General features: G+C 49.8%; 1 protein-coding gene across 5 annotated transcripts; it reads right to left on the reverse strand.

Moving 5' to 3' along the window:
• Positions 1-144: 144 nt before the first annotated feature.
• BLTP3A (bridge-like lipid transfer protein family member 3A) lies at positions 145-26513 on the reverse strand. 5 transcript variants are annotated; one of them, XM_014872729.2, is made up of 21 exons: positions 26409-26513; positions 15031-15193; positions 14230-14268; positions 13691-13782; positions 13310-13499; positions 13011-13151; positions 12316-12486; positions 11605-11782; positions 10622-10708; positions 10326-10490; positions 9722-9864; positions 8843-8984; positions 8207-8400; positions 5766-7306; positions 5352-5548; positions 4723-4874; positions 4486-4633; positions 3303-3574; positions 2870-2978; positions 2397-2512; positions 145-1974 (listed from the first exon to the last, which is right to left on the reverse strand). In XM_014872729.2, exons 1-21 carry the CDS (start codon positions 26450-26452, stop codon positions 1849-1851), a joined length of 4410 nt encoding a protein of 1469 aa, XP_014728215.2. In that variant the 5' UTR covers positions 26453-26513; the 3' UTR covers positions 145-1848. The 5 variants fall into 5 exon arrangements, 4 of the variants coding, with proteins under 4 accessions (XP_014728215.2, XP_088036636.1, XP_088036635.1 ...); XM_088180510.1 differs by lacking the exon at positions 26409-26513 and adding an exon at positions 25722-25945; XM_088180509.1 differs by lacking the exon at positions 26409-26513 and adding an exon at positions 23408-24050.
• Between the last annotated feature and the right edge of the window lie 637 nt (positions 26514-27150).

The raw sequence follows: 27150 nt of genomic DNA on the forward strand, positions 1-27150 counted from the left end.
GGGAACACGTGCTGGGAGCTGGGACATCTGAAGTCATGGCTCAGCTGTGCTTCCAAATCCAGTGTTCCAAATCCAGGAGCTGCTCATGAAACAGCAGCATTGGGAAGGGGAAGGAAAAGCAGGAAAAGAGGCCTGAGCCTGGAAGGAGGTTAATGAGTTTAATTCTGCTCGTGGTTCATAGAACCAATAAATGCATCAGTGGAAACAAACTGCAGCAAAGTTCCAATACTGCCTAAAACTGAAATTCAAGTTCAGACTTGCACATTGCCCCTGTCCCCTTCCAGGGACCCTATGAGAGGTGCTGAAGCCACTTGGTCTCCCACAGCACTTGTGCTGGCCAGGACTCCCTGGGCTCTCACTGGAACAGTGGAAGAATCCTTAAATAAGAGGCTCCATAAAGTAAACTTTGATATTTACAATCTGTGGGGATCCAAGAGGTTTTGTCCTCCCACGTGTGTGGGTTTTGGGTTACAGTCCTTTTTACTGAGTTTTCATGGCAAAAGAAATGCTTGAATTCGTCAACAAAACCCATTGACTGAAGTTGCTGGAGCAAGGAATTTGCTGTAAACAACCTGGCCCTAGCTGTGCTCAGCCTGCACACGTGGGAGGAGCTGTGGGGACCCTGCAGGTGGGCACCAGGGCTGGGCAAACCCTTGGCATACCCTTCCCATACTCACACAAAATGTTATGAAAATCTGAAAAAGCAGAAGAGAGAAACCTCTCATTTTCAAGCAATTAATGAAGAAAAAGCAGGAATACCATGGCATTCCACCTCAGGCAAGCAGTTCTCTTGCTCCCCACAGGGAGAGGGAGCAGCACAAAGGTTTGGTGAAACAAAATCCGGCTCTGCTTGTGGGCGCTGGGCAGTTCCCAGCGGTGCTCACAGGGAGCTGCTCCACACGGGTGTGTTCCAGTGTTTTCCTTTTGGGATCAGGGCTGGCAGGTGGTTCTGGTGTCCCATCCCAGGCAGCCCCTCAGCCCTGCTGAAAGATTCCACCCAGTGCTAAAACCCCCACAGCTCCTTCCTCAGCGGCCACAGCTTCTCCCCCTCCCCATGGGGGAACTCGGGCACACAAAGCTCTGAGGACAAGGTGCATCCCAAAAAACACTCAGGTCATCTCCTTCTGAGACTGAAACAACCCTCCTCCCATTCTTTCATAGTAAACCTAACGTTTAAACAGTGCTTTGTAAGGAATTAACTCCTGCATCAATAAAGCCAAACGTGGGATTAAGTGGAAATGAAGTGGACTAAGTCTCCTACACTGCATCCATCTCCACACAAGGAATTACTGGAATCTGAAGGAATTTCTGTACTATCTTGACCCTGTTCTTGTGGGAATAGTGAGCTGCGTGCCCTCACTCCACAGTGGGAAATCCCATCTCTGTTTCCAGGTGATAGCAGTCCTGCTCTCCCAGCAGAGCCCTGACCCTTCTGCCACCCCTGTTCTGTCACTGCCCAGGTGCTGGCAGCACCTGGCGAGCACAGCTGGGCAGGAACACAAGGAAGGGTGAAAGAAGCAGAAACTCCAACATGGACCATTTCCAGATGTCAGCACAAAAGCAGGAGGCTGAAAGCCACCCACAGATGAGGAGACACGGGGTATCCCCTGGCATTTGACCTGATGTTTGTGGGCTGACCATGCCCTGGCTCAGTGCAGCACTCCCAGGCCAGAACAGAGCAAACTCCTTCTCACTCCTCCCATTTGTCTCAGCCAGGCCCCCTCCCTCCCTCTCCCAGTCTCTGCAGTCACAGCTGGTTTCAGTCCTGGAGTTGGACCCGTTTGGCAGCGAAATGACCAAACCTGCCCTGCTGGTGCTGGTCCCCTGTCCCTGGCAATGCTGGCACCATCAGAGCTGGAACAGGGGGTTGTACTTCCTGATCTCCTGCAGAAGGCGAGCCTTGTCCATGTTGGCTTCTGCCAGGGCCAGTTTCATGGTCTGGAGCTCCCTTTGCAACTCTGGCACTTGCTTGAGCTACAAGAGACAAGCAGAGAACAAGGCAGGAGTCTTCAAGGTACACAGGGAGCTGCTCCAAGGAAAACCAAAGCAGGAGCTTTTGGGATGAATTGCACAGTGAGACACAACCACAACGACAGAACTTCTCTTTCGGGGAACCTCTTGATTCCTGTTTATCTGACAAGGAACTGGAGACAGTGTGGAAGATGGAGCTAATCAGAAAACAAACCCCAACCAGATTCTGAAATGGAACAAGTGAGGTCATGCTGGGCAAGGTGCCCTCACTCCTCAAAAACACTCATAGTAGGAGGCACAGGCTGCTCCTCGGGGAACTCCCTTCCTGCAGCTCACCACACTTGCTCAGGACTGCAAACACACAAAGGCACAAGACAATTTCCAGCTCTCTGTTGTCCAGACAGCAACAGGCAGCAGTGACTCACCTGCAGCCCGCGTGCTCCTGCTGCTGGGGCTGGTGAGACAGACTCTGATGGGGCCTTCTGCTCCTCAGAGACTGACACAGGTTTTTCCTGTTTCACTGAGTCCTTCCCCTGGGAAGCTGGAAAGCAACAGAACCCACTCAGGTGTGAACATTTACACAACAGGGCTCTCAGAACAAAAAAAAAATTCTTTCCTTCTTTTTCCCCCCCCCTCCTCTTTTTACACAGGGAAATAAAATTCTCTTTCCTCTTTTAAAATGGAGAAACTAAAAGGTAATAACAGATCCTATCTGTGTGTGTCTAAGGAAACACTAGACACAAATTCTCACTAAGGAACAGAGGCAGGGACTGCTCCCACAGCAGGAAACACACCCAGGGACTGCTCCCACCTCAGAGCCCATCCTTCCCTGCAGCAACCACCCCATCCAGCACATCCTGGGGGTGCAGAGGGACAATAAAACCAGGGTGTTACTGACCTGTGAGATAGAAGACGCCGTCATCCCTGCGCCTCACCACGACATGATCCATTGCCAAGGTGATGGGGACAGGGCCAGGGGAGGTGGGGTACACTGGGGGGCTGTCATCCTGGAGAAACATGAAGCACAGAAGGGATGAGCAGCTGTGACAGCTCTTGAAAGGACTTCCCTTGCCTGCAGCCTCCTCAGGAGCAGCGTTCCTGACCAACAGCACTGCCAGACTCACAAGAGTGAGTCCACCCTAGGGAAAGGCCTGGCTTTTTGTACAGGCTCTACAGGTACACACTTCCTCATTCATCTCTAGGGCAGCTTTTAGAAGCAAAACCAAACAGTCTCAAGAAACGAAAAGCTCTGCAGAGACCCCCAGCAATCCCAAGCATCCTTTCCCAAGTGAAATCCTGAAGTGAGCTCTGCCCTGGGAGGAATCTCTCACCTTCAACGTGATTTTGGCATCCACCACCTCTATCTCCATGGGGATCACCTCCGGGATGATTTCATCCTCGAGGAAGGGTCCCAGGCTGGTGAGGCAGGACGTGCAGAGCTCTGTGGAGGAGCTGTGGAGCAGCACTCTGAGGAAGCCGTTGCGCTCGGCCAGCGGCGAGTGAGCGGCCGCGCACGGACCCGACTCCAGGCGCAGGCACACCTCGGGATGGGGCTGCCTGGCCTCGGGGCTCGCGGGCTTCTCCACACCTGGGTCTCCTAGAGCTGGGGCAGAGAGATCTCGCTGCACAATGGGAAGCCAGTGATCAGACATCAGCTCAGAAATGGCATCATGGAAAGCCCATTTCAGTCAAGCAGCCAAAGTGATCTTGGTCTGACATCATCCCTCACATGAGAGAAATCCAAATTTCCAAGAACTAAGAGCCCACATCACTGAACTGGCACTGGAGCTGGACCATTTAAAGTCCCAGGCACATCCCTCTCTCACCACACATTAAAACTGACCCCGTTTTGCACGTTCAGGACCTGGCTCAGTGCCCCATTCACTCTCCAGAGCTGCCCCAGTTCTTCCCCCCAGAACTGTCCCAGCTGCCCTCCACAGTGCCTCCATAGCTGCCCCAGTGCCCTGGTTCACTCTCCAGAGTCATCCCTTCGCTCCATCGTGGCCACTGGCAGGACTGGGAAAGACAGGATCAACGGCCTGGGAACTGCTCACACTTTCACTTCAGGTTTGGGGTTGTAGCTGCTTTTGGTTTTGTTTGGGGTGTTGGGGGGGATAGCTGATTGTTTTTAGGTTTGGTTTGGTTTGTTTTTTTTAAATTCAAATTTAGGGGAAGTACTGTAGACTGAAAGCATTTTTCTCAGAGCAGGAATAACTTCACAACTTCCCTAGATACTTTATTCACTCTTTTAATTCATTTCATGCATCCTAGCATTTTAAAATTTGGGATTTTAAAAATCCCAACCAATGATTACTAGGCACCACAGAGCCTGACTGTGGCAGGCACTTGGCCTGACTGTAGGCACTTGGGAAACATCTTTTAAATGCCAGATCTGAACCCTCACACATGAGTTGTGTTCAATCCTAACCACCCCAAACACTGAGGCCCCAGTTAATGGAATATTCCCTGAGGGAGGCTGGTATAAAAGCCTGTTCTAACAGTGCAGCATCTTACCCACGTAGCCACGCAGGAACTGCCACATGCCAACGTTGTTCAGCTGCTCTGGAACCACGTTCATCACTTGTAAAGCCACAGACAAATCATCTCCTTGTACCTCTACTGCACAGTTCACATCATTCATCTTCAGCACGAGGACAGACACCTGGAACAGCCACCAAGAGCTCATTGGTTACAGCAAACACCTCACTTCCAGAGCCCCTCAGGGACAGAATCCCAGTGCCAGGCACTGACCAGCTGCAGACTGGGGTCTTCACTCTGGGACGTGGAGCTGTTCACCTCAGGGGACACTCCACTCTCGTCCTCTGCCACCAGGCTGCCTCTGCTGCCTGTGTCATTGTGGGCCTGAGGAAGCTGCCCTGAAGGAAGAGGGTCCAGGCTGGGTTCTGAAATGGAAGTAACAACAACTCAATTCAATTTCTTTTTCTAGAAGTCCTGATGTCAGCATCTGCCTGAATTTGTGGCCTCTCTGGAGGTGCCATCCTCTGGAAAGGTCCCTCCAGCTCCTCAGAAAAGTTTAAGCAAGACAGGGTTGAAGTGAAAGATGTCCAGAGTACCCAGTATCCAACCAGCCCTTCCTAAATGCTCTGTACCACCCACCACCAGCACATCTCAGCCCCCACAGCCCTCAGGACACCCCTGAGATGTGCAGAGTCACCCCACACTGATTTACCCTCCTCATCTCAGAGAAAAGGCACCTACAAAAGCAGAAAGAGCCACTGTGAGGCAACTCCTTAAGATCTTCAGAAACAAGGAGCAGCAAAAGTGATTCCATAGGAACACAGCATGGACGAGCTGCCTGTGGCACAAAGCTATCACCCCTGTGAGATGAGGGTGAGGAGAGGAAAAGCCAAGGGCTTTACCAGAATCTGTGAGCATCACGAAGCCATCACTGCCATCACTGTCCACTGAGAGACCATCCTCGGGGCCACTCCCATCCACGGATGTGGTGTCAAAGGAATGCTGGGATGAGGTCCTCTTCATGGAGAAGAAACGCATCCGGCTGGTGCCCACCCCGCCCGGGGTCACTGCTCCCTCCTCTGCCTTGGGCACAGAATCCCTACAGAAAAACCCAACAAAAAACAGTGATAAAGGCAGGCAGCTGAGCCTGCAGATTATCTGAGCGTTGGTCTCTGACCACTTGCAAGTCACACTTCAGTATCTTCAGAACAGCCCCAAGAGACACTTAACCCATCTCCAATGCAAATACAATGGGAAGAAAGGGAGTAGCTGCCTCTGTGTCCCTCTGCTGCAGCCAGGGAGCCTGGCCTGCTCACCTGGCCGGGGGCAGGGACAGCATCCTCTGCATGGTGGAGGTCATCTTGTCCCGGCTCAGGCTCAGGGCGTCCTTGGTGAGGGACATGGCCTCCTTGGTGAGGTCCATGGTGGCGTGCAGAGCTTCCTTGGTGGCGTCCTTGGTGATGTGCAGTGCACTGGAGAGCTCCACCTCGATGTTCCGCAGCGGGATGAGCTCTGCCTGGCCATTGAGGGCGACGCCTCCTCTGCCCGAGGGCTGCGTGTCCGAGGCTGGGCTGGAAGGGAGAGCAGGGGGGCTCTGAGGGTGGCTGCTGGTCTCTGCTGATTTTTCTGCAACCAGGGCTTCCACAGCTTCGTGTGCTTCCTCTATCAAGCCTTTCTCCTCTGCGCCCTTACCACGGGGAGCTGCACTCAGGGCTCCGTCGCTCGCGGATCTTGGGAGCGTCTCCAGCGGGGCACTGGCACCAGCGTCCTGGATCCCACTGTCCTCTGGGAGCTCTGAGGTGCTGCCTAAGCCCTTCTCCGAACTGCTCTCTGATTTCAGCTCCTTCTCATCACCTGCCAGCCCCTCCTTGCTGTCTGAGGGTGAGAGCTCCGACTCGATCAGGCTGGTTGTGTCCGAGTCCAGGGATGTGGGCTCCACGACAGAGCCTGGAGCAGGGGTCATGAGCAGGGCCACCTCAGCACTGTGGAACATAACTCCCACACAAGCAGACATGGGATCTAAAGGAGACCCGGTCATTTCCTGGGTATCTTTGGCCAGCTGCTCCTGTAATGTTTGCAGAACTTCCTTCATCCTGAGCAGCACCAAGTACTGGTAATGGTTGAGCCGAATTTTGACGTGGACAGAGGAGGACATGAGCACGTGGATATCAGCAGAGGCTTCCAGCTCTTTGCTGTCTACCCCATCATCGACTTCGCAGTCAGATTCTCCCAAGACATCCATCGTGTCTGGAGCCTTATAGATGTTCTTCAGATCTTGGTCAGTCTTTGATCTTTGACAAACACCATGTTCCCTGGAGAGGTTCTCATTCTTGGAGTGGTTGCTAAAGCTAGCAGAAGGTTTGATTTTCACCTCAGAGGTGGCCAGTTCCTGTCGTTTAGATATCTGAGCTTGCCCCCACCTCTTGGGCAGGCAAGCCCATATGGAAAGGGGAAAAGGGTCAATAAAGCTAAGGGCTCTGCCCTTGGAGCTTTCAGCCCCCTCAAAGCCCAGGGAGAGCTCACTGAAATTCACAGACCACAGATCCTCAGAGGCAGAGGTTTTGTGAGGCAGCGGGGGAAAGCCTGGGTGTTTCTGTGGCCTGTCATCCACCTGGTAGGCGTGGCGCAGGAACAGGGTGTGCAGGAGGCTGAACCTGTCCCGCCCCCGGGGGAACGCGGCGTAGCTGGAGTGGAAGAACTCTGACCCTGCGAACTGACGGAAGAGGCTCTGCAGGTCCTGGCAGCTGCAGGAGGGAGCGTGGCGGGTGTTGGTGGCTGTCACCTCTGACATGCAAACACACAGGGCCTGTGGGCGGTCCCGGTGATCCGTGACTTTCTTATCCACGGGGATGCTGAGCTGCAGGGGGAAAAGAGGCACGACAAGGCACGAGTGAGAAAGGATGTTGGGAAAGATAAAGATTCGACAGGAATATGTATGTATAGCAGAAAGATCTTTGAATGTAGAATCTAAAGAAGGACTAGAAATGATAGCAAGTTTTGATATAGAATAAAAGAATTGCTGAGCCAGTCTTACTAGCTAACTAAGAAGCCAAAGGGTAAAATGAGTTGGAAGGGGTTTTTATGACTCAGAGCAAAGGATAAATCCACCTCAAACAAAAGATGTTTCTACCAAGCAAAAAGATTTTCACAGGCAAGCAAGAAAGCCAATGTTTCAAGTAGAAAAAAGATCTCAAAATTTTCCATTGCAAGAAAACTGAAAAACAACTTCTAGCTTAAACTGTAACATACTAACTTTTTGTGACTGGAATTTAGTACCATGAATATGGTAATGTTAGTAGTTACAATAGGCTATAGGTAATAGTAAAAGTATCGATTGGTTGTCATGTTTTAAGATGCTCTGCAACGAAAAATATATAATGCATTGTAAGCAGAACTAGAGTTGGCTTCAGACAAGCCTACAGCTGCTGCTGACTGCTGTGGGCTTGGCTCTTGTTACCCACCACCCATGAATTGTTGTATCATCTGGATATAATAAACAGCATTTTAAAGAGTCACCTGGAGCCCCACGTCCCTCGTTTTGGCTTTTACAAAAAGAATAGCTGAGGTTTATTCTGGATGAAAACTCCAGCTTTACTGCTCACAGACCAAACAAAACCAACACAAGTGGCAGACAGAGCAAAGCCAGAGGAAGGCAGCAGGTTTGTCTCCTCAGTATGGACTCCAGCTATGTCCTGGTCTCGTGTTCCTTTCACTGAGAGAACACTGAAGACTGGAAAAGGAAGGAAAAGAATGGCACCTTCAGCCTGAAGCCATCCAGCCGCACATCCACGTGCTCATCCCGCTTGCCCGAGTCCTCCAGCTTGTAGATGGCTTTGAACTGCTCCAGGCTGCGACACAGATCCAGGCAGAAGAGGTTTATCCAGAGCACACTTGGTGTGTCCAGGGTGAGCATCAGGCCATTCAGCTGCATGTACAGGTTTGGGCATGGAACTAGGAGGAAACATTAATGATAGCAGGAAAGGCCCCTCGGGTACTCTGCAGCTCAGTGCAGAACCTGCACTGACAGCACCAAGGCAGTGGCTTCACCACCCCTAGAGACCCATCGTGGAAGGGGAGCAGCTGTGTGCACCCAGAGGAATAAGGTGACCCATTGGGACAGCACCCAGAGCACCCCATGGCCCTGCTCCAGGGCTCTCAGTAAAGCTGAACCCCGGGAACTGGGCAAACAGCAGCTGCTGCAATTCCTTCCTGCAAGCACAGCTCTGCTTCCACATTGTGCACAAACTCCATCCCACCTTCCCACAGGAATAAAAAAATCCATCAGAAAACTAAACAACAATGGACAGAGAATATCTAACAGGGTTAAAACATCTAGACCATTGATGACACTTTAAGAAATTTCTGAAAGAAGGTGCTAACCTTGATGTATTACCTGGAAAATCCTGATTGTCTGGGAAGTAATATTCTGTGAATTCAATATGGATTGCAGAGACCTGGTCAGGGAGTTTGAAGATTTTTCTACTACAGGAAAGTAAGGTGGAGGGTTTCTTACTTTGCTGCCCAGCTGTAGAGACCTGAAAACAGAATGAAATGCAGTTGTGCAGAACTCAGACTTGGCAAACCGAAGTGTCCCAGTGACCCCACAGTTGCCTATATTCAATCTGCCTCATTTACACATCAAACATACAACTGCTTTCAAGCAAAAATATAATTTTCTTCTATCTGCTGATATTGCCAACTCCTCTCCTTTGAGGGAATTTAGTTCTTTGTGTCTTCTGTCACTGCTAGTAAGAGCTGTGACAAGCAGAATTAGGTGACATGAACAAACAGAACAGAAATCTGGTACAGCTGTCTGCAAGATCAGCAGCATGTTGGCAAGTCCATCATAGTATTTGGTGCTACAAAGAGCAAAACCAGCTCTTGGATGGATACAGAGCACATGGATGCAGGGCCTGATCCAGGACAGAAAGCCTGAGGTGAGATTTAAGCCTCCTCTGTCAATCCACATCCTCAATGACTTCTCAAAGGCATGGAATATTTTACACTGGGCTTGCCTAATGCTTGGTTTAAGCTTAGATAGGAACAGAGGGCAGAAACCTGTGGTTATGCAGTTCCCTCTGAACATGAAAACTATCAGCAGTTCACTCTTGGGCTAAAAGTTTTACAGGCAACATCATAACAGCATTTAGGTTCTCCAGGCAGCGTTTTGGATGTTGTAGGATATTCATGATTCTTTCAATCATATCTTGAATCACACTATTTCCTTTTCAGACGTGCCACTACCATCTGCAGATAGTGCTGAGCTCCCTACCTGGTGCACATCCAGGTCATCCACCCTCACCAGCACGCAGCTGGAGCGCAGGCGGTGCCAGGGCGGGTGCCGGAGCCGCGGCAGACTCGTGGGAGGAGCCCGGCCCTTCTCTGGGGGGCTCTTCTGGGGACTCTGGGGAGGGTCTGTGGGGACACACAGGCAGAACCAGCGGGGTTTTAGTCACCTTCTTTGCACCATCAAATCTCTGTGCTTACTGAGCACAACTAACAGCCCCAAAATTAGAAATGGATGAACGCAGATGGGCAGGAGAAACACTCAGGACTTTTGAAGGAAGAACACTGTGAAAGGTGAGTCTGTTCTGTGGCAAGAGAACACATTCCTAAGCCAGGTCTTAAGTATGTAATTTCATCCTTGTATCTCATGGAGAAACTCAACAATAATCCACTGCAGCCTGTCCATCCTTGCTGCAGTGCTCTCCCAGCCACTTTCCTCTGCCATTGTATTGATGACTTTTAGAATGCTATGCATTCCTGCACCAAAAAATCAGCCTGCTCAGCTGGGGACAGGCAACTAAAGATTTTGCTGAATGGAGCAAAATTGGTACCATCTCCTGCTTTTTTCCTGTTTTATCAAATAGCATTACCTGGTTTCCTTTTGAAAGGAGAAAATGGAGTCCTGGAAAACACAGGATCTGTTTCTTCATAAAGCTTCTCCATTTTACTTTGAAATTCACTGACCAATTTCTTTGCCCACTGTCCCCGAGTCTCCATTGCTTCACTGTACCTCACCCAATGCTTGCAGGCATCTCCTGCAGAAAAGCAAACATCCCAGCTTTAAAAATGTGGTTTCTTTCTTCCAGTCCACCCTGCAATCATAGAACAGTTCTTTAAACGCCTTTTTTATCCCCCTCCTCAGGTTGTGAGGCCCCATGCTCCCTACCTGCCCTGTGGAAAGGATAATAATCAAAAGCCATCCTCCTGAAGGTCAGCTGGATGGCACCACCCAACATCCCATGCTTCAAAGCACCTGTGAGGAACAGAGCAGAGAAACCATGGTCAGCTCTGCAAACTGAGCCCTGATCTAGGAAAATTCAGAACCACGTTGCTCTGGTTGCCACTGTGAAAAACGAAGTTTATTTTTTTGGTAGATTTTAAAAGGTTTAATAAAAGACAGTAAGAGACAAACAATAAAGTAAAAGGCTATAATGGCTGGGTCTTTGGTATTTAGTTAAGAGTACATTTGTTGTTTTAGAGACACTCTTTAAATTTATTAGTTTGTTGTATATTTATAGACTTATTATATATTTTCAAACTTTTCTATAAACTATTTTTTATATTCTAAGAATTGTTTTACACGGCTACTTTTTGAGTCTGCCTTTTTAGAGCATGCGTGTTTTTTGATTGTGGCGTTAATTTCTTTTTTTTATTAGTCTTAATTTGGGTTGTGGTCTTTAATTTTTACAGATGGACGGTGTTGGTAAATGGTATATTAGTAGTAGGTATCTTTACTGGGTGTTATTTAATTAAGTAGGTTGTTCACTTTTTATAAAGACACTTTATCAGTTTATGTTACTTTTAAAGAAAACTGTATTTTAAAAACTATTTTAACACTATACATATAGTATTTACCTTAATATTTGCAAGAAGCTAATACCATAATATGTATTTATAACACCATCACTGATTAACTGACACCACAGCCAGGATTAGGAATCTGCATTACCATCTTTAGGAATCTGCACCAAAATCTTATCCTAGGCAAGGAGAAGGACACCTGAATCAACTGTTTATGTGGTAAGAATCAAGCCTGGAAACTCAAATCCCAAACTGCAAAACCCCAGTGCTTCCCAACCTTCCTTCAGACACAAAAATCACTGCCTTGGTTGTTGTTTTCCCTCTGCTGCCGTTTTCCCTCCTCCTGACCTGGCTCCCGGGCGTGGCTGTCGTCGCAGATGTGCAGGTCCAGGCGGGAGATGAGCAGGTGGTAGGAGGATTCCTTCATGTCGTGCTTGTCAAAGTATTGCCCAATGCTGGTGGCATTGGGGCTGGCTCCAAAGGGCTGAGCCCAGGACTGCTGGGCACTGGGAGCAGGGGGGGTGATCTGTGCGAGAGGGATAAGCTCAGTGAGAACTTGAAGAGAGGGGAAACACAGAGGTTATAATGCAATTAATCAACTCATGCAAATCTTTCAGCCTGTAAGGCATTGGTTTATAGGATTGAATTGGGATCCCCAGGATCTGGAACCTTTCCTGTGCTCTCATGAGCAAAATCCTTTGTGGCTCTGCCAGCTGCATGCACTTCTCTTGGAAGATGTTTTAAGATTCCTGGGCTAAAAAGGCCAAGTATTCCCCATCCCTCCTGTGCAACCTCACTATGTGTGCACCCCTGCTTCCCTGGAGCTTCCAGCTGCGGCAGAAAATATTCCTCTTCCCTCACCCTTAACTTGGAAAATGTATTTTATTGGCAATGAATCCCACTCATTTGGTCACCTCTCTACCCCATAGCAGCCCACAGTCCACATGATACTGACCTGACCTGAGTTCCCATCAAGGAAAATGCTGTGAATATGGGCCAGATGCCACACAAACAGAAACTGTCCTTTTGCCTGGCAGACCAACATCCAAACTCACTCACCTGTACAGACTCTGGTGCCAGGCTTTTCCTCTGCTGAGCGGATTTCTCCATGGCTTCACTCAGAGACTCAGCATATTTCATCATTGCTTTCAGCTGAGAGTCTGTCAGCACCCAGAGCAGGTCATCCAGCAGAAACATCAGCTTGGAGGCCACCACATTACAATCTTTGGTCTGAAACAGCAAGGAAGGAGTTAGGACTTCAAAAATTGCCTCCACAGACATAGAGTCTTCATAAAACACAGAAGCAGAAAGAAGGGAGGCTGCTGTGAAACTCCTCTGAGAGATGGTATCTGTTGCATGTTCACAGCACCTCCTCTCAGATGGAAAGTAGTCAAAGCCACCTCCTCTTTAGGAGACAAATTGCTCACTGTGGAATTTTTATTTTTTTTTAAATCACCACATTTTCACTGACAGCTACAAATCAGGCTGCCAGGCTTTCAGCTCCTAGTAAGGAGATGATAGCTCTCCTTGGGATATTCGAAGGGATTGAAAAACTCACTCCATCCACGAGATCCTCCCCTGGGAAAGAAACTGCTTTGACATTTGGTAAGAACACAGCTGTCTCTGACAGAAAACACGGAGACATACATTTTTGAAGGGAGAGAAGGGCTGTTGAGGACTGTGGGAGGAAATATGCATCATCTCTGCACCAGGCAGTGAGACCACATCCTGCAAAGCATGGAGAAAACTCTCACCCTTCTCTTGAGAGAGATCTGGATTCTCCCCTGGTTGGTGATGAGTCTCAGAGGAGTAGTGATAGGATCCTGATCACCATTGTCTGTGGCATCTGCCTCTATCCGCAGGGTCTGCCAGGTGAGCTCCTTGAACGTCAGAACCTGCCCATGAGGAGAAAAACAGGAAAATGCTGAGATTTTCACAACTTCAAGGATTAAAAAAAACCCCACCAAAACACTCAGAAGACATGAAGTGAAACAAGGAAAAGTCATCCATCACACTTTTCTTCTGTGACCCCAGCACTAAACCAAGGGCTCACCTCTCCCCTCTGTGGGTCCGTGATGCGGGTGAGGCGCAGGTCACTCTGCTGCCAGTTGGGGTTCACACTGTAGCCCTGGAGCTGCCACAGCTCAAAAGAAGCGTGAAAGGCCTTGGAGTGAATCTTGATGGTGATGGAATTGACAACGATAAACATCCCCTCCACGACCTTCTCAGCAAAGCCATATTCACTGCAAAGAGAAGATCCCCTCATGTCATGATGGGAGGCATGGCAGAGGTAAGGCTCAGACAGGGAGGCTTTTAAGCAACACCAAAGGCACTTAAACCCGAGAGCAGGGAGGCCAGTGGTGAATGAAGGAGAAGAGCAGCCCCCACACCCCAGCAGGATGTCAGGGAGAAGCTGCAGGGCTCGGGGTCTGACCTCTGTCCAGCAGCAAGAGCGATGGGGGACTGTCCATTGGGCGGCCGAGGCTCCTCACACGTCCTCATCTCCACCTCCACCTTGTCCAGGTACTGCAGACACACAACGTGGGAGCCATGAACACCACACCAAGCCTCAAGCTCAGCCCACCAGCCCTGGGGTGAGATTCCAGGGCAGGGACAACCAACTCTAGAGTCTCAATGCTCATGTGTAAAAGTTCTCACACCATCAGTGCCAGTGGGTAACCTGAAACCCAGGGAGTGGGGAAAACAAACAACAAAAAACAGGCACAGGGCTGCCCTGGACTTCCCTGAGAGCTCATGTGGCTCCATCCTGCAGTGAAATGAGGGACTCATGGGAGGGCACTCGTGGCCCTATGTGCTAAGGGCTGGAGGATTCAGGTCCAAAGAAAATCTGAGCACTTGATGGTTTCCCTCTCCAGAATTTTTCTCAAGTAGAAGAGATTGTAAAAAGTGAGGAAGAGAAAGAAGAAAAGAAGAAGGAGGGAAAGAAGACGAGAGCAAGAGAGGCAACATTACCAGGCAGATTGGGTGTGTTTTCAGCTTTGTCCACTGGATCTGAAATTATAAAGTTGAGGTTATCAGAATGATCTTTGTATTGGAAAGTTTCAGAAACTGCAGGAAACCTCCTCAGCCCAAACTTTGAGCCCCATTTCTCTGAGAAATATCTGCAACGTCTCACTGTATCCAGGTCAAACAGAGACACAGACAAGGGAAAAGACATTCCAGACACCAGATCTACAAACCCAGCTGAGCTTTTGGATCTCATATATCATTAGGAGTAACAGATATTCTGCAGGTCAAATTCGGCTATGGGGAACATTCCTGGCCTTTAAGAGTTTACAACCAACTGCTGCTGCTACTGGAAGTCACACAACTCTTTTAAAGACTGTGCACAAATCAAAAAGCTCCATTTTATTTTCATACAGGAACATTCACTCTGCAGTTCTTGTAGGAGGAAGAACAAATGTTTGTTACTAAACTGAGCAGATCTGACTCTAAAAACAGAGCACATCAGATGAGTAAGACAAGCTCATTTTTACTGTCACTTGGCAGAGTAGAATCATATTTCTTTTATAGAAAGTCTCTTTGATGTCCTTAAAACTTTTGAGTTCATGTAATGCAACAGTGCTTAATACCATGTACAATGAAATAATCTGGCAGTTTATAACAACTAAATAACCACAATTTTTTGCTCTAAAAAGCACAAGGAGGAAGAACTTGTAAGAGTTCAGTGTGCAAAGTGCAAGTCCATGCACAATCTCAGCGATTCTGCCTGTAAATGGATAACTTCATCCATTTAAAGTTGCCTCTGCTCACCCTGATGGAGGCCTTGTTGCAGTAGACCCGGGTGATGGCGAGCCAGGTGGGCAGCTCCAGCACATTCTGCAGCACCTCCTCATCCAGCTCCAGGTTGGTCAGCTGCCCCTGACCCTTCAGCGTGCTCAGGTTGATTTTGTCTGGAGAGAGATTCTTGGTAAACCTACAAGGGAAGAAAGAGGAAACTAGAAAACAGATACCAGCAAAGCTGCTGAGACTGCAGGAGCATTTCAGAGCTATTTTAGTACCAGAGTTTGTTTGCTGTTTTGTTAAACCCTTTCTGACATTGTTAAGCCCAAGGCAAGTTGGTCGTACCAGAAAAAAAAAACATCTCTACACTTTGACATTTGGAGGATTTTTTTTGTTTTAAACTAAATTCAGATTTGAAAAACTGAAAATTTCCTTCTAAAGCTCTGGATCCTGGAAACCAGCAAAACTGCCCTAGGATAAAACCAAAGCAAACCAAAGCCAAACTCCAAAAGCTCAGCAGTTTTACACCCCCAGAATTGCCGTGTCAGCGGGGGAAAGTTTAATTCTCTAGATTCTTTTCACCCAGGAAAGCAAAAGATCATTAATGAACAACTTCTGTGGCTGTCTCTTTTTAACACCACCACTGCAGCCCAGACTGCTCTCTGGTCAGCAGGGCCAAACAGCATCTCTCCTGCCAAGACTGCCCCAGCTCCCTCCTCTGTTTTCTGTGCTAGAAATTTCTCCTCCCCAGGGCTGCCAGTGTTTCACCTCCCCTGTGTGCAGCCCTTCACATCCCTCATGTGCCCGAGATTTCAGTGGCATGGATGAAACACTTGCAGCAGGACTGCTCAAGAGCAGAGGATCCTGGTGTGAAAGTCTCTGACTTCATTAAAATCAGAGTGGCTCTTGAGGAAGCAGAGGAGCCAGTTCAGAGGGCAGCAGTTCACAGAGGCTGTACAAGTGTTAGCAACACTTCTCCATGTCAGAGAACCCCTCTGTGGCAGCAGAACCCCTCCTGTCTCCATCAAACCTCGCTCCTGTGCAGGAGCTGCCACCACGGGAGCAGGGGGCTGCACTCCCACGTCACCAGATTCCAACTTGAAGAGTTCCTGCCAGACAACTTTCCCACCACTGAATCCAGGGCTTATTTCACACATTCCTCCATGCCAATGCTAATTCTCATTCTGTACAGTGGTCCAGAGAGCGGGATGGAAAGAAAGCCCCTATTGTCAGTGTAAGGAGCAGGCTCCCAGTCACACACTGCCCTGCTCGCTCTGCCCCTGCACCCACAGTGTGGGAATTGCTCTGGGAGAGCCATGAGGAGCTTCTGGAACAGCCACAGCTCAAGAAGGAGACGAGGAACCAGAGCCACGCTGCCAGGATGCAGGTGCTGCAGCCACTGCAGGAGCTCGGGGTGCAGCACAAACCTGGCTGAGGCACTGGAGCAGCAGCTGAGCATCAGCCCAGGGCTTCCAGGGGCAAAAGGGCCTTTCCAAAGCAAACATTTTGTTGGAAGAGAAAGTCTGACAGATATGTTGAGATGCTGGTGTCAACCCTGTGCTGTTGATGTAGCACTGCTGGAAGGGGAGGGCAGCACACAGCTGTGAGTTTGCTCACTGCTGCTCTTCCATTCCCCTGCAGACAGCTCCTGGGCCCTGCTGTCCCCTCCTCCCCAGCCAAAGGGACACGATGACAGCTCAGACCAAGCTTACAACACCTGCCAGGCTGCACATTCCCTTCAAACCCGTCATCCCTTTAACCAAAGGCTTCTTGTTTGAACACGCCCAGGGAGGTGGCTGAGGTTAACCTGGCTTCTCGGCATCCACACCAAGAAATTGAAAATTCCAGAGTGTGTTCCAACAGCTGCTCCACTAGCAGGGAGCACTGAGACTCTGTATGATTTGGGCCTGGAGTCCTGTTGTGAGCACCCACAAACCCAGACACGGCTGAAAGTAAGAGCAAACAGCTCCAGAGGCAATCCAGGGGCACTCGTGTGCTGTGTCAGAGAACCAGCTCTGCTGAAAGCTGATGTCACTGTGTCCACTTAGGATCGGATGCTAAGAATAAACCAAACACAACAGGGACAGGTGGGTAATACCCAGCACTTAAGCTGGAAAGCTGGCGTGGACAGTGATCAGCTCCCACTGGCTGAGCTTTCTCACACCTGCACTGAAGGATCATCCCTGGGCTGGGAGCCTCATCCCAGGATAAGAGTGCTCAGAGGGGAAGCTGCTTTCAACTGCTAATGCAGAAGAAAAGCACAAGTGTTGCCAATAACTCTCTATTGTCAAGTCTCTAGAGGGGGGGAAGGATGCTTAAGCTTTCTATATAGATTTCATATATTTGTAGCTTTGTAGATTGCTAATCGTGGCTGTAGTTCCAGTAGTTTTCGTACCCTTTTCCCCTACATTTTAGAACAGTAAGCTGACCTCCTAAACACATTCCTGAAATACTGTTTAGTGTTATTCCAAGGAGGAGATCTACAACAAGGCATAATAAGAACAGGGGCAGAGAACCCCTTGGATCAGCTCCAAGGGGCTGACCCAGGGGTGGGTTATTGGGGCAACTCAATTTCCTATCGGATGTACCTGTTAGATATCCTAATTAATTAACATTATAGAATTGTAGAAATTCAATTCCGGGTGTTCCCATCACCACCAGGACACCTGGAAGCTTCCAAATAAAGGTCTGCTTTTTACTTTACTATTCTAACACGAGGGGTTTTTTTCTTTTGATTACAGGCAACAAAAGCACATGTCTGAACCAGGCATTGCTTTCCTTCAGTGTGTAGGTGTATCAAAAATACCAGCACACCGTGGAGGAACCAAAGCTATGAAACAAGACACAGTGTAGAGTGAGGTATGAAACTTGATCCAGCCAAACCAAGCAACTCTTTATCACCATCTCCAGGGAAAGGCTGCAGAGATCCTGCTGGGCAGGTACCAAACCCAACTCCAGTGCTACCAGACTCCATTAAAGAATCCTTTCATGAGGCATTCCAGATGCACCAAAATGTGCCATTCCACCCCCAAAACAGAGCTGACAGACCCCACCCATGATGGGGCAACAGAAGCTGGAGGTTTCGGAAAAAAAAATTAAATCTCAAATGGAAACAGATTCTTTCTTTTAAACCACGGCCCAAATTTCTCGGGGTATGTTGTCCATTATCTAACCCTGCTTTCAGCTGCTGCCCTGTACAGGGATCCCAGACCTTCCACTGGAATAACCTCCACATTTGAGCCATTTCATCACCTTCGTGTCAGACATGAGGCAGACAGGAGGCCTCAGGTGAGAGTTCCTGAGAACTCAATTCACAGGTGCCAGGTCTCTGCTGTTACCTGCTTTGGTCAGTGCCAGGGGAGAGGAAAAGCAGCGAGAGCAGAAGGTGTCAGATGTTCGCTGGCAGGCTCTCTCCATTCACACTCACCCACAGCAACGCCCTTGGCAGCACAGGCTGCTGGCTTAGGGAAAACTGAATGAAAATGGTGGCTATTGGGAAAACTGACACCAGAGGATATTTGCACTTTTTTTTTTTCTTTTTTTTGCAGCTCCATCAGAAGTCAAGCAGAGCTGAGCCAGTAAACTCACAGGGCAGCACTCCTTTTGAGCCTGATGGGATTACTGTGACAAAAGTCAACCCTGAAAATCTATTTGCTCAATCATCAACTTGAATATATATCAAAACATGATGTCACTACTAAAAACAACTGCCCAATTCCTCAGCCTGCATATCCAGAAGCCACAAACTCACTGATTGCAAGAGGAATTTGGGTAAATCTGACCGCTGGCCCAAAGCCAGGCTAGAATCATAAATAAATTTATGTTCACATTTGTAGCTGTCTCGCCACACTGTCTCCAACTGAGCAAATGCATGTACAGATAATGTCAGAAGACATCTGAAATCATAAAACTTCTCCTGAGATCCCTGTCTCATTACCCTGCTGCCACACGGATCAGGAACCTTCTTCTCAAATACTCAATTTCTGCCTCAGCCTCCTCCCTGCAGTCCTGCAGCCATCACTGGCTCTTGTACACAGCCACCACCCCCAGCTCCACATGAGCATTTCTATTAATACCTTTGTCACTATGGCTATTATATGGGAGAGCTAATTAGCTGTGCACCAGTGACCTTGATTTTGCTTAATGACAAGCAAAATCTCTTGGCAGAAGGAAGTGCATGGCTTGTGACACCGGCCACAGCTGCAGGGAGCAGCTGGAAAGTCCGTCCAAACACAGGTAAGGCAGAAAGGAGGAACTGATCAGCTCAGTGGGAAACCAGCCCAGGAACCATGGGCGTTTTTGCCTCCACAAGGGTCACAGCAAGGGAAGAGATGAGGATTTTCTGCTTTGATTTGGAATATAAATATGTAATTTCAGCAACTATGACAGGAATTGGACATGGGGAAAAAAACCACCCAACAACTGCATTCTGACCAACAGAGATTTGCTCCTTCCCAAAAATCTTTTCAAGTCTTGCCTGGTTTGGTTTTGGATGGGGCACTTAGTGAGATTTCCATCTTCCTTGGGAAGATCTTCTGCAACCCAAAAATCTCTGTGATGTGACATTTCACCTCAAATTAAAACCTCTTATCTCAGAAGCCAAAGAGTATGTTCACTAGAACTAAAGGTTCACGACTGCTAAAAGGAAAGGTCGGTGACTTTCCAAATCAGGGCTGCTCTCAAGGCAGGTAGGAGCAGAAGCTTTAAGTGCAGCACACATGACTGAGGATGAACTAAGAAATAATTTTGGAGGAAATAAAACTGGGCAAGTGACCAAAACTTCTGTAAAAAGGGAAAAAATAGCTGCCTCGAAGACGCACAGGAAGAACTAAAAGCTTTTTCAGGAAGAAAAGCCATTTTACCTCCTCGAACTTTGAGTGTTAGCATTCTGTCTGAGAGTGGGCAGACAGCTGCTCTGCAGAGTTGCACAGGAGGAAGAGAAACTCACTGAATTAGCAGAGGATGGGACTAATTATTGCACAGTATGAAATGGAGTTGGTATCACACCCTCTTGGCACAAAGCCATTTAGAGTTTAAGGGAATCCAATCAACACCAAACTTCCCAATTGTTAAGATAACAGAAAGCACCACATTTATAATCATCTCATCACTTGTCACAGCTCTGGGCACCCCAGATATCCTGGGAGGCAGCAACACTTTCCCAAGTGGACAATCAGCCTGAGAAATTCACCCTGCTTGGGTTACAGGGCAGTTTCCACTTAAGGAGGTACCAGCCTGTCCCACACTCCTTATCAGGATGGATTTAGGCACATCTGGTGTCCCTGTACACACATGCCACTGCTGGTGCCTTTCCATTATCAGCTTTCTGTTTTTCCAGGCTTCAACTGCATTGAATGAAAGGCTGGGCCTCTCAGCCATCCCAGGGCAAACACAAAACATCCTGATAAGTAATTGGGTTGTCTTGGCTCTGTGTTACCTCCTGCAACACAACCAGGCTAAGCGAAGGCTTAGGAATTCACTTCAGAGTTAAACTCGCAGGGAGAAAATCAGCATTTCCAAGCAAATCAGACAAAACCATTACACAGAGAAGAATTCCAGCTCATTCCTTCCCGAAGGTTGCAGCCTCCCTTGGCACCAAGGACACTTTCTTGTCTCAACAAATATTTCTCTAGAGCATTCTGAACACAGAGAGGCTCCTTGCTTCACAGCCACCAGCACCTTACTGGGTACTGGGAGCCCTGGAAAGCAAAGTAGGAACTCATCTGAGAGGAGAAGATCCAGCTCTCTACCAGGGGCTGAACTCCACCTTCACTGAAGAGCTGCTTTGCTATTTCCAGCTCCTTGCCTGGACACTCAGTAACGTTTAAATGCCAGCTGCACCATGCTCTCAACAAATCTGGAATGCAAAACCTCAGCACTTGCCAGGGAATTTCCCAAATCTAATCCTCAAGCAAATAACAGATGAAAGAATAATAGAAAGAAACCTAATAAATACAAGCACTAGTCCAAAGATCCACTTCTTTGTCCTGCAATCACTTTTGTTTCCAGTGTGCAGAAACAAACAGGTTATTACCTAATTCCAACTCAACTGAGCAGCTGCAGGGGAGGCAAGGGCTCAGGGAGTCCAGGAGAAATAAGAAGAGCCCTTTTAACTGCCTCTTTCCATCAGTGAGGCTGAAGGGCTCTAGAGAGGTTCCACAGGCTCAGCACAGGGCTCTGCAAGCCCAGAGCTGCAGGGAAGGAGCTCTGGACACATTTTCCTCCTGAGCTACTCAAGTGTAATGTACCTCTGCTGCAACAAGAGGCTATTTAGCATTCCAGAAACGGCACACACGTGTCTGGAGCTCAGGAGAAGAGGTTGGAAACACACTGCACCCAGCAGCTCCATAAAACTGATCACTTGGTTCTCCCAGCAAAGCGCAGCACAGCAACCATGACTTTACAAGGGAAGACTTAAGACTTTGTGAAGGGAAAATGCCACGTCCTGTCTGTGTCCACTCCTTTTTCCCACCCTCTCCTGAGTAAAGAAGAGGCAGATGTGTTGTTACTTCATCCATAATAGCTTGGGGTCCTGCCTTGCCATCAAGAATTCCTCTATATTAAAATTTTTAAGAGCAAAAGAAGTCATCAAAATGTACTGGGAAAACAAGGTATTTCCAAACTAAAACTGAGCAAAGAGTTTACATCCAGCCTTACATGCTTTGCTGGGCACGGCATGTAAGAATTTAGAGACAAGCTCATCACCAGGGGTTTGGTGCTATACCAGCAGCAGCTGCTGAGACTTGACAGAACTCCTTCCTCATAAACTGCCTCATAAAGTCCTGCCACAATCTGCTTCATGCTCTGGACCCACCCTGGGCTCTGGGGCACCAAAGGAACCATTACCTGGCTGAACAGCACATGCTGAACCGCGGGAGCAGGACGCTGTGCAGACAGAAAAGAAACGGTTTTTATCAGCATTTAACAGCTGGCAGCTCTGTGGTTTCATGTACTTCCCATTGCTGCAACAGCTATTTTAGGCAAATGATCATCTTAGAGATCGTCACAGAAATTTCCCTGATCACTGAAGGGGGATATTAAAGCAGCTGAAGCCAAAACTGCAAAGCTGGTCAGAGGTTTTGCTGCCTAAATCACTTGAGATTTTGTAGCTTCCTCAGGCCATTTCCAGATGTAATTTCTTTGCTTTCCTCCTTACCCACCATGATTGCTAAATTGCTTCCAGGCAATTTATAATCAAGGTCAGGAAACTGGGAGAAGCCTGAAGGGTTGGTAGTAAGCAAATCTCTCTTATTGGCAATAGCTTTTTGTGACTCTAAGGGTGTCCCACAGCCCTCACGAGCTGCATGTGCCATCCTGTGACTGCAGCAAGGACACAGCTGCAGCACAGTGCTCGAGCACGCAGCGATGCTGCAAAACACTTCAGGACAAGGCAGAGGCAAACAGAGCAGGAATTCAGGGTCTGTTCTCTGACAGCAGCGCCCAGACTGCAGCATTTGGACAAAAAATCCAAGCTGAGGGGGAAAAGTGCTATTTAGCTTCAGGGAATTCCCCACACTCCCGGGCAAAGGTAGAGCTGGTGACATGGCCTGACTTGCCTGGTGCAAGCCACAGAGCCCATTCCAATGATTCCTGAGTGGCACAGAACAAATCCCATCTTCTTGGTGGAAGAATGGCTCTTTCTCATCTGCCCACCTTTTCTGAGGAGAGGGATGGGTCCTCCTGAGATAGCACATCCAATTTCTGCCATCCTGATCCCAGGGAGTCTCTCATCCCCTGGCAGAATGACCACAAATACAAAGGCCTTTCTCTGCTCTGCCTCAGCCTGAGTGCAGTTCCTGATGGTGGGGATGGACAGTGAGGAGACCCAGCCCTGAGCAAGGGGTCCCAGACAGCCCCAAGGCCAAGTGCAGAACAGGCAGGAGTCACACACAGTGCAGTGCTGGGTCTGGGAGCCAGCTCTCAGCTCTTTGTGCTGGCACAGAGGCAGCACAACTGCATGGAAAGGGTAATGCCAAAGGCACCTTCAGGGACAGGAAGGGATTCCGAGATCCTCACATCCAAGCTAGGAAAACAACAGCCCCCAGGAGCCCACGCTGCCACGGGTCCCTGTTGCCAAACGGGTCCAGAACAAACTAAAACTACACCAAGAGCCTGCCTGGTCTCTTCACTTACCCATCAGCTGCAAATGACAGAGGGCAGGAGTCAAGGCAACCTTGCCTGGAAAAAGGGATAAAAGCCCTAATCCCTAGAATAGAGAGGCACTCCTCCATTTTTCCTCCACTGAGGTGCAGCACCATTTATGAGGAGCTCCATGACATTATTTCCCCTGGCTGAGTAGCTGACCTGCCCTGATAAGAACCTCAGGGTTACACCCTGCACATGCTGCTCCCCTGCTCTGCACTCTAACAGTATTTGTAATTCCGTTTCTGAAGCCTATCTCACTTACCTGAAAAGGTGGCTCCATCCTGTGCTGAGGACAGTTTGTCAGATCCACAATCTGCTATCCGTTCATTTCTGTGCTGCACATCTGTTACACATCTGCCTGCACCGGCGACACATGCTCTGCACTCTCCTCTGCAAACAGGTCTCGTTTTCCACACAGGTTTTCCTCTCTGGTAACACCTCTGCTATTGTTAATGCCTCTCTCATTTCCCCTCTGCTCCCTTTTCACTCTCCTTTCAGAGGTTCCCAAAGTTACTCCTCAGCTGCAGTTCTCTGAGGTCCCTGTCACAGTGAGACATATTTATGGTCTCCTTCCCCAGTGTTCAGACCTATCCCCAAACCCCAGTCCAGCTGCTCCTCTGCTGACACCAGCTTTTATTTCTTCCCAGCAGGACTGCACGTTGCATTTCCTCTGGAAGCCATGTCCCTTGTGCCTGTTACTCCACAAGCTCACAAGCTTCAACACGTGTCCCAAAAGAAAACGTCACAAAGCAGCTGTTATAGGCAGCAAGGGATAAACCTCTCCAACGAAATTAAATAAAAGCCATTTTGGCACAGATTTCCACTGCAGTGCTGAGAACTCAAATCCCAAAGTGGCACATGAAGTCGAGGCAGTTGGGCTTGTGGATAAACAGGGCCTTTGTCACACCCTGGGAACACAGATCTGCTGTGGCTACACCAACACTGTTTAAAACAAAACCAAGACAACGAGAAGCTACTTTCAAATAAGGCCAGGAAGAGGTAAAGGCAGCTCACTGATTTTATTTTAAAGCATTACACGTGCTTCCATGAATAATTACAGGATGGGGAACACAACCTTGCTCAGAGCCAGCAGCCAATGCCCAGGCAGCTCTCAGGGAGCCCCTGATGTTGGGCTCCAAACACTCCCCAGCACTGCAGCCCTGTGCCTGCCTGGAAGCAGCAAGAACTGAAACCACCTCATCCTGTTTGCTTTTCCAAGCTAAATATAGGACAAAGGAGTGAAAGGCACAGATGGCGAAAGCTCTGCAAGTTTTTAGGTTCTCCTGCTCTAGGAATTTAAGCTGCTGAAGCACTCCACAAGGCTGAGCCTTGTCAAATACCTTCCCAACTGGGCAAAGCCCAGCTATACTGATCCCTGCCGTGACCACCACGGCCATCCGGTCACACATGTGACATGGGATTACAGGAACAGTCAGGTGAAACACTTCATTCACATTTCCCTGATCCAGCTGCCTCTCCTGGCAGCTTTCCTGCAAATTTCCACATAGAAGAGGGACAAAAACACACCCCCGTGCAGAAAGGACTCCGAGTGGAGACACAACAAAGAGAACAAGGAATTATTTCATATGCAAATGTGAGAAGAAAATAAAGGCAGATTAATGATTCAGTAGCAAAATTCTTCCAGGCAAACCAGCGTGGCTGAAAGAAAACCCAAAGGGAGGGTGAAGATGAGGCATTTAGAAGAAACAAAACTGGAACCAAAAAACTTAATCTTCTTTATACACCATTAAACTGGGTTTAAATTGCATTTCTGCAAAGATCCACAATTCTCAGACAAGTGAAGGGTGGGATCAGATCAATCCCCCAAACAAAAAAGTCTAGCTAGTAGGAAAGCAGGCAGAAATGCTGACTGTTTTGGGACTCCTTGTTCTTGGAACTGCCCAAATGATACACAGGTGAACACTAAGAAGAGGCCTAATCAGAGGGAAAAAGAGGCACTTTGGGTAAGAATATGCTGTAACAGTGGTAAGGAGAGACTGAAACGCAAAATTAAGTGGAAACGCCAGCTAAATTGTATTTATGTGAAGAAAGAGAATTGTCCATGAGAACATCACCCACAGGAGGAGCACCCAGCTCTGTTTCATCCCCTGTCAAGAACTGCTCTCACTCACCTCTCCGTGCTACAAAATATTTCAATGCCTCCTTACCAGGAGGCTGAATACGGACTGATCACAACACCCCTACGTGAGGTGAATGAGACAGAAAGCTCGGAGGCTTGGGATGTCAGGCATGGCAGAAACCCATTTAAACCAGCACCCACAGCAGCTCCACCATCAGCTCCAACAGTCCTCCTTTGGGACAATCCCAAGCGAGCTGGAGCATGGAGCAATTGGTGACTCCAAGACAGACCCTGCACTGCCCACAGGGTGTGTGGGGATGCTCTGGGGCTCCAGACTGCCAGGATCCACCTCAGAGGGCTGGGATTCAAGGATCACACCAGCACTGACCCCACACGGGTCACTTCAGGCCCCTCACTCTGCACCTGAGCGTACCCAGCAGCAGGGATGGGAAGGAGCTGCTCAGAAAGCACAGAGGACAAAGCGCTGTGCCCTCACCTGCACCCTCACAGCCACGGCGCCTTTCTATTCACGCTCCTCCGACACCGCAGCGGTTCACAGCGAGGTCGTGCCCACAGCCATGAGATAACGCAGGCAGCTCTTTCCTCGTGAAGGGAAACCGAGGCACCGCTATGTGCCCAAGGCCCGCCCCGAGCAGTGGCAGAGCCGCGGCCGCAGCTGCGTTTCCCCGGCAGAGCCTCACACAGGGAGCACCCCCTTTTCCTCAACGCCCCTCGCAGCGCCTCGGATGAACTTCACTGAAAATGACGGAATACAACGCCAACACCCCCCTAGAGCCGGTGTCAGCCCGGGGCTGTTCGTGTTCCCCCCTCACCTCGCGAACTCTCGCTGCCCGTGCCTCAGGGCCGGCCCCGCCGGGCCGCGACACCGGGGCACCGGCTGGGCTCGGAGAGCTCTGACTCTGCCACTCCGGGCAGGCTGGGCCCGCTGCCCGCGGACACCACAGTCCCCACGGCCCTCGGATACCCCCTGACCCTCGGACACCCCCCGGCCCCGCGGCTCCACAGCCCGAACAGGCCCTCAGCCCCCGCCGGGCCCGGCAGTTCCCCACAGGCGCTGCCCGGCGGTCCCCAAACCCCCAGGCCCGGAGCCTCGTCTCCTGCAGCCCCCCGGCAGGAGGAGGATGAGCAGGATGAGGAGTAGGAAGAGGAGCAAGCGCCTCACCGGGAGAGGTGCTTCAGGATCTGCTTCTTGATGATGCCTGCCATGCCGGGCCGGCGGGTCAGGCCCGCGGGCGGCGGGACCCCATCGCGTACCGCCCGCTCCGCACCGCCCCCTGTTCGCTCCGCACCGCCCAGCCCTGCCCGCACCGCCTCCTGCCCGTTCTGCACCGCCCAGCCCTGCCTACACCACTCCCTGCCCGCACCGCCTCCTGCCCGTTCTGCACCGCCTGCCCCATTCCCGCACCGCCCAGCCCTGCCCACACCACTCCCTGCCCGCTCCGCACCGCCCAGCCTCTTCCCGCACCGCCCAGTCCTGTCCGCAGTGCCTGCCTCCTTCCCGCACCGCCCCCTGCCCGTCCCCTTCCCGCAGGCACCGCAGAAACCTGTGCACAGAGGGGGCAGCTCACAGTGGGCCCCCAGATCTCCAGGGATACGCTCTGGGACCCCCACCTAGAACCCAGTCCAGGACCAACCCAGGAGCCCCAGGAACCACCCCGGGATCCTCCAGGACTCCCCACCCAGAGCCCACTCCAGGACCAATCCAGACCCCCATCCCGGGATCCTCCAGGGACCACCCTGGAACTCCCCTCTGGGCCCCACTCCAGGACCAACCTGGGATCACCTCCCCAGACCACCCTGGAGCCACCTCAGGATCCTCTAGACCTCCTTCCCAGGGATTCCCCTAGGCCCTCCATCAGCTCTGAACTTCCCTCACAGCCCAGCACTGCTCCCCACTCTTATTT

Source organism: Sturnus vulgaris, chromosome 29 (assembly GCF_052056855.1).
Source record: "Sturnus vulgaris isolate bStuVul1 chromosome 29, bStuVul1.hap1, whole genome shotgun sequence".
Taxonomy (NCBI): Eukaryota; Metazoa; Chordata; class Aves; order Passeriformes; family Sturnidae; genus Sturnus; species Sturnus vulgaris.